A 7,094-nucleotide genomic window follows, 5' to 3' on the forward strand; every position below is an offset into this window, starting at 1 on the left:
GATAAACAATGTTTAGAAAACCAAGAAAGGGGACTTCCCTGGTGGTCCAGTGGTTAGGACTCCGTGCTTCCAATGCGGGGGCACAGGTTCGATCCCTCGTCAGGGAACTAGCATCCTACATGCCATGCGGCGAAAAACAGAAAAAACTCTGGCCAAGAGCCAGGAATCTATCAGGAATAACTAACGTCAATTCTCTGGAATTCTTATTTCCTCTGCTTTTGCTTTTCAAACAATCAAGCATTGCCTCAGACCATCGCACTGGCTGGGAGACTCTCAAGGGTGTGCTGACTCCTCCCCTTCCCGCCCCATGACACCTCCTCACTTTCCAATCTCCTTTTCACGGGTGTTAGGTTGCTTCCCCTCTGTAGTACAGAAGAGCTGCTTTTGTGCTCTACGGTAAAATTCTCTGGAATTATCTTCAGGGACCACTCAGCCCCATAAAACAGGGTACTGCTGAGACAGGAGGAATTAGGAAGAAGGCTGTGAAGGACCCAGCTTGTAGCACCATGAAGAACTTCCCCACGGCTTTCCCTCTTTTCCTGGTTTTTATCCTGAGTGTCCATCTCGGAGCTGCTGCACGTACGGCGCTGTCCAACTCCCTTCCCAGGGTGACTAGGGATGGAAGCAAAGGGACATCTCCGAGCTCCTTTCTCTCCCTGTTTATTTAGGTGGCAGTGATGTGGCTAAGTTCTGCTGCTTTCAATACACCCACAAGATCCCTCCCTGGAGGTGGGTGAGTAACTATGAATTCACCAGGAACAGCTGCTCCCAGCAGGCTGTGATGTGAGTATTTCTCCTTTGGGCTTTTAGGGTCCCTTACCATTCATGCTGTTGGATGGATTCTGGGAAGACCCCCACAGTGCCAGGATGAGCCTCAAGATGGGAACCCAGTGACTTGGGTTATCACCTTACCTCGGGCATTAAGAAGCGTAACCCTGACCTTGATTTCCTAGCTTGCAGACCATGAGCTGGGCGCCTGCCAGTCACTGTGCTAAGTGCTGGGTATAAAAGAATAAACAGCCCTTACAGACCTTACATCTAGCATAAGAAAGAGGGCATTAAAAGACATTTGCACAAAATAATCAAGATTGTGATGAGTGCTTGAAAAAGACAGCGGGAGAGAGAGCAGGAGGGAGCATATTGTAGCACAGGCAAAACTTTCTCTCTACCCTCTTAGGGGCTTCAGCTGGGCTTTAGAATTAAATCGACATAAGACATTAATAAGAGGAAAACATACAGCTTTCTACACGCACACAGGAGCCCCACAGGAAGATGAAGACCCAAAGAAGTGGCAAAAGCTACATGCTTTTATAGAAAACCTGCGTGCTTTTGAACAAGGAAGGAACTGTGGAGAAGTAATTAAAATATATGGGGGTGGGGAAAGCTAACGATTGATAAGAGTTATCTTAACAAGGTCTGTTTTTACAGAGTTCACTTGGCCTTGACTCTATCTCTGATGTTAAGAATATTTCTTTCCTCCTGGTATGAGGAGGACATTTTTCACATGGGAGTTTCATCTCCTGCTTTCAGGGAAAAAAGGGGAGGTCAGAACGCTCTTCTTGCCCCCTGCTGGGGTTTTTTTGTTTTGTTTTGTTTCACTGGGGTTTTTTTTAGTGTCTTTCGTTCAAAATAATCCTTACGTCAAAGTGGCATATTTGGGGGCGGCATATTCGGCCACCCTTCATCATAGTCACAGGAGGACCTAACTTAGTGTTGGGAGGATCTCCTGGAGGGAGTGACATTTACACTGAGACCCCCCAAGGCTAAGCGGGAGTGGCCCAGGTGAAGGCGGCAGGCAGGAGCATGGTGGAGGGGAGAAGGATGAACATGTTACTGATTAGGCAGACAGGTAGACAGGAGGCATGTCATGCCAAGCTCATCGGTAGCAGGAGAGATGACGCACACCTGGAAGGCTCCCTGGCAGGACTAAATGAGGTTAATATATGCAAAGAATTTAGCGCTGAGCCTGCACACAGTAAACATTCAGCAAATGGAAGCGATCTTTAAGTGCAAATACACAATCAGGGGACCTTGGGTTCCTGAGCATGAGAGAACGGTGCGGAAAGGGAGAAAACGGGCTCCAGGGACAAAGCTGAATGTTATCATTTTGAGACAGTTAAGGACGGGAAAGAAGCACTCAAGTGCCTAGATATGGAGGGGGATGCTCCAGGGCTCAGGATATCCTGGGTCTTCTCCTTTGTGTCTTGATTGGCTTTCTGGAGTTTTAAAGACACCAACACTTAACCAACAGCTGGCAAAGAGCCCTGAGCTGAGCTCAAAGCAGTGGCTCTTTCATTTTATAAGCTGTGTGACCTTGGGCAAGTCAAGTTTTCTCATTTGTAGAAGGAAGGTGAGGGGCCTATATCAGTCAACTGTTGCTGCATAACCAACCACCCAAAGCTTAGTGGCTTAATCCAACAATGGTCATCTTCTTATCTCTCGCGGTTTCCATGGGTCTGGAATTCCAGAAAGGCTTGGCTGCAAGGTTCTGGAAAGGCGTCTCTTGTGTGGTTGCAGACAGATGGTGCTGGAGCTGGAACAGCTCAGGGGGCTGGAGGCATCTCCCTCCAGGGCCCCTCTGTGTGGTCTCTCTGTTGGGCTAGTTTGGGCTTCCTCATACTATGGTGAGCTGGGGTGGTAGGACTCCTTATGAGGAAGTCCACAGCTCCTGTGTAAGTGCTCAGTGAACCAGGCAGAAGTTCTACAACCTTCTATGACTTAGCTACCAAATCACATAGCATCACTTTTGCCATTCTCTATTAGTCAACCAGTCCTTAAGACTGGCCTAAATTCAAGGGGAGGGGACATAGACTCCCATCTCTCAATGGGAGCAGTGTCACATGGATGTTCAAACACCCACAAAGCCCTTCCTCTCTCTTATTTCCCCATCCTTTTGGCTCTTCTCCCCTGCTCCAGGTTAGAGCACCCCCTAACCTAGGCTCTTGTCACTTCCGAGTACTCTCAGGGAGTAAAGGCTGGAAGCCATTCAGGGACATCACCCACAACCCCCAGTCTTAATGAGCTCACAGTGTGGTAAGGAAGGCAGGAATCATATCCATATAAGCAGCCGTGGCTAACAACCCATGATAATGTGATTAAGAATTAAGTGGTACAATACATAAGAGGTTCCTTTGCGGGGCAATACAAATGTTATAAAATTGATCATGGTGATGATTGCATCATCTATTGATATACTAAAACCAATGAATTATGATTATACACTTTAAGTGGGCAAATCAGTGACTTATATCCCAACAAAACTGTTATATTAAAACGAAAGAGTTAAGAGGCACGGTGCAGATTACCTGCTTCAGACCAGAGCTGTTGTTACATCTTTCCTGGTGAAGGTGGGCCAGGAAGTGTGGTTTCCAGTGGAAAACAGGATAGCAGAGAAGAGGGAGGTCAAGGGCCAGAAGAGGGAGCAGGGACAGTGTGACAGGGGTACAGCAAACCGAGCAAGAAGATTGGAGTGGGGGGCTGCCCCTCCCTTTCCATCCCTTTCCGGGAGACAAAAGTTTTTAGCATTGACTGTCAGCATCTTTCCATAGATTCACCACCAAAAGAGGCCAGAAACTCTGTGCAACACCGAAGGAAGCATGGGTGCAAAAATACATGTCTTTACTAAGAGCCCGGCAACAACCGTGACCGCCGAATTCTCAGTCCAAAACGCCTGGATCCTGCTCTGTTCTTGGCTTTGCCCCCCTTGGTGAAGCCTGAAGAATTTCTCCAACAGAAGGCTGCGTGGGTCTGGTGGGGAGGAGAGGATATTTCTCACCAGTCTTTTTTTTTTTTTTAATAAAGATTTCATTTGCTCAATAAACATTCTAATTCAATAAAAAACTGAGTTTTCTTCAAAGAAAATAAAGCAGTCGATATTTGCAGCTGACGGCCTGGCAAGTCTCCAGTCCCTGAACTGACCCTGGTATTGAATTCTGCCTTATGTTTTTGTTTGGGCAACAAAAGCAGGGACAATGTTAATATATTTTGGCAAAATGCCCATGAAATGTCTTAACATTATTTAGAGAGATAAGTTTATGTTGTATGGAAAATTAAACTCTGTACAACACCTCATAGCCTCATAGCCTGTTGGTGTGGGGTATATGAAATGCATCCATATTGGGCAGTGTTTTCTCATAAGGCATTAATCAATAAGCATGAATATTGTCTACCTACCAATCCTAAGATGCCTATGTCTATATAGCCTAAAGAACTTAAAAAAAAATAATTATAGATTCACCAGAAGTTGCAAAAACAATACAAGGAAGTCAGGGATACCTTTTACCCAGTTTTCCCCAATAGTCACATCTTACATAATTACAGTACAATACCACACCTAGGAAATCGACATTGGTATAAAGTGTCTGTATCGTTCTGTTACTTTATCACTCGTAGATTCGTGTAGCCACCATTACAACCAAGATACAGATCTTTTCCGTCAACACAAAGATCTCACCAGTGTTCTCTCTCTTCAGTCACATCTCCCCTCCCCCACCATCCTTAACCCTTAGCAACCACTAATCTATTCTTCTCCATAATTTTGTCATTTCGAGAAGGTTATATAAACAATCATATCATATCATATGTGACCTTTTGAGATTGGTTTTTTTTTTAACTTCACACAATGCTCTTGAGATACATCCAAGTTGTTGTGGGTTTCAATAGTTTATTCTTTTTTACTGTTAACTAGTATTCCATGGAGTGCCACCCTGCAGTTTATTGAACCACTACCCTCCTGTAGGTTTTCATTTTGGGGCTATTACAAATAAAGCTAAGAAGAACAGTCATGCACACAGATGTTTTCGAGTGGACATAGGTTTTCATTTCTCTGAGATAAACGCCCAGGCATGCAATTAGTTGCTGGGGTCATAAATTAAATGTATGTTTCATTTTTTTTTTAAAGAAACTGCCAAGCTATTTTCCAGGGTCACTGTGTCATTTGACCTTTCCACGAGTAATGTATGTTTCCACCAGTTTTCTGTGCATCTGGGCTAGCATTTGCTATTATCACTTGTTTTTCATTTTAGCTGTTCTAATAGGTGTGTAGTGATATTGTAACCGAAAGTGGGGTCCGGCTGCTCATCGCTCAAAAGCCAATAAAGAGGCCAAGTTGGTGGAAAGGAAAGTTTGCTTTATTTTGGATACTGGCAACGGGGGTGGGGGAGGGCGGATGCCTGTCCAAAGGCCGACTCCCCCCACTGACAATCAGGGGCCAAGAGCTTTTATAGGCGGAGGGAGGGGGCTACATGCAGAAACAGCACAGTCAGCTCTGACGGTCATCTTGAAATTAATCATGAAGGGGTCTGCCCAGCACCATCTTGATTGTTTTAAGTACGGTTAGTCTTCAGTTCCAGGGTTGGTTTGTTCCCATTTCCTTGAGGCCAGTTCTCGGAACTGTGGCAGCTTACCGTCATGGCTACAGTCTGGTCATCACGTAGTTAACTTCTTCCACCTGGTGTGGGTTTCAGTATCTATAAGACAGCTTACAGGATATGGCTCAGAATATTATCTGTAGCCTGTGGGGAGGAACTAAAGGTCCTTGACTATGCTTAGTGACTAAACTATTATTATTTGGTCTCCTTTGACTGTTTTCCTTTGTTTCTGCATTTCCTCATTTCTCTGATTAAACTTATTCTTTGGCTAAAGTTTTTCCACAGACAAAAGGCAGGCTGAGGACATGGGGGGGCAAGGACCATGGGACCCTGCTCCATTTCAAAATCTCATTGTGGTCTTAATTTTCACTTCCTGAATGGCTATCACTATGCAATGTCTTTTCATGTGCTTATTTGCCATCCATATATCCTCTTTGGTGAAATGTTTCTTGTGTTTTTTCTCTACTTTCTAATTAGAGTGCTTGTTTTCACTGTTGAGGTTTTGTTTTTTTTTAAATTTTATTTAATTTTTTTTTATACAGCAGGCTCTTGTTAGTTATCTATTTTACACAGATTAGTGTATATATGTCAATCCCAATCTCCCAATTCATCCCACCACCACCACCCCCGCCACTTTCCCCCCTTGGTGTCCATACATTTGTTCTCTACATCTGTGTCTCTATTTCTGCCCTGCAGACCGGTTCTGTACCATTTTTCTAGGTTCCACACATATGCGTTAATATACAATATTTATTTTTCTCTTTCTGACTTCCTTCACTCTGTATGACACTCTAAATCCATCCACGTCTCTACAAATGACCCAGTTTCATTCCTTTTTATGGCTGAGTAATATTCCATTGTATATATGTACCACATCTTCTTTATCCATTCGTCTGTCAATGGGCATTTAGGTTGTTTCCATGACCTGGCTATTGTAAATAGCACTGTTGAGTTTTGATATGAGTCCTTTATCAGATAGATTCCAGATATGAGTCCTTTGTCAGATACGTGGTTTGCTGTCTTTTCTTCTTCTTAACAGCGTCTTTCACAGAGTTAAAGATTTATTTATTTATTTATTTTGGCCACATGGCGCAGCATGCAGGATCCCCGACCAGGGATCAAACTCGTGCCCCCTGCAGTGGAATTGGGGAGTCTTAACCGCTGTACTGCCAGGTAAGCCTCAAAGATTTAATTTTGATGAAGTCTAATTTATTGATTTTCTCCTTTTATGGAGAATGATTCTGGTGTCATCCCGAAGAACTCATCACCAAGCCCTAGGTCCCAAACATTCTTTTTCTATGTTTTCTCCTTAAAGTTTTATAGTTTTACATTTACATTTGAACCTAGGGTGGATTGGGTGTTAGTTTTTATATAGGTGTGAGGTTTAGGTCAAGGTTGACTGGTTGGTTGGTTGGTTGATTGATTTACGTACCTACCTACCTACCAACTCAATTGCTCCAGCACCGTTTAATGAAAAGACTCTTCTTCCCCCATTGAATTGCTTTTGCCCTTCAGTTCTTGTGTGGAGCTGTATCTGGCCTCTATGTTCTGTCTCATCTGTTTCATAAATACAATCAATTAAAAAAATTTTTTTTTGAGATTAATTTACACACCATAAAATTCACCATTTAGAAGTGTACAATTCAGTGATTTTTAGTATAGTCACAAAGTGCTGCAACCATCATCACTACTAATTCCAGAATATTTTCATCACTTCCCTAAAGA

At 43.6% G+C, this 7,094-nt stretch overlaps 1 protein-coding gene across 1 annotated transcript; it reads left to right on the forward strand.

The window, feature by feature from the left end:
* Positions 1 to 284: 284 nt before the first annotated feature.
* CCL26 (C-C motif chemokine ligand 26) lies at positions 285 to 5,805 on the forward strand. Its single transcript, XM_022588646.3, has 3 exons — positions 285 to 579; positions 669 to 783; positions 3,549 to 5,805. Exons 1-3 carry the CDS (start codon positions 507 to 509, stop codon positions 3,643 to 3,645), a joined length of 285 nt encoding a protein of 94 aa, XP_022444354.1. The 5' UTR covers positions 285 to 506; the 3' UTR covers positions 3,646 to 5,805.
* The last annotated feature ends 1,289 nt before the right edge of the window (positions 5,806 to 7,094 follow it).

The sequence above is a fragment of the Delphinapterus leucas genome, chromosome 15 (assembly GCF_059928025.1).
Source record: "Delphinapterus leucas isolate spDelLeu-1000000601 "Yukka" chromosome 15, BTC_Dleu_Yukka2, whole genome shotgun sequence".
NCBI lineage: Eukaryota > Metazoa > Chordata > Mammalia > Artiodactyla > Monodontidae > Delphinapterus > Delphinapterus leucas.

What these genes read in the sequence shown, in the direction of transcription:
- CCL26 (XM_022588646.3), top strand. Translation starts at nt 507, where the DNA reads ATGAAGAACTTCCCCACGGCTTTCCCTCTTTTCCTGGTTTTTATCCTG. An exon ending in CCATCTCGGAGCTGCTGCAC is followed by an intron (nt 580 to 668) that starts GTACGGCGCTGT and finishes CTGTTTATTTAG; the next exon opens with GTGGCAGTGATGTGGCTAAG. An exon ending in TGCTCCCAGCAGGCTGTGAT is followed by an intron (nt 784 to 3,548) that starts GTGAGTATTTCT and finishes ATCTTTCCATAG; the next exon opens with ATTCACCACCAAAAGAGGCC.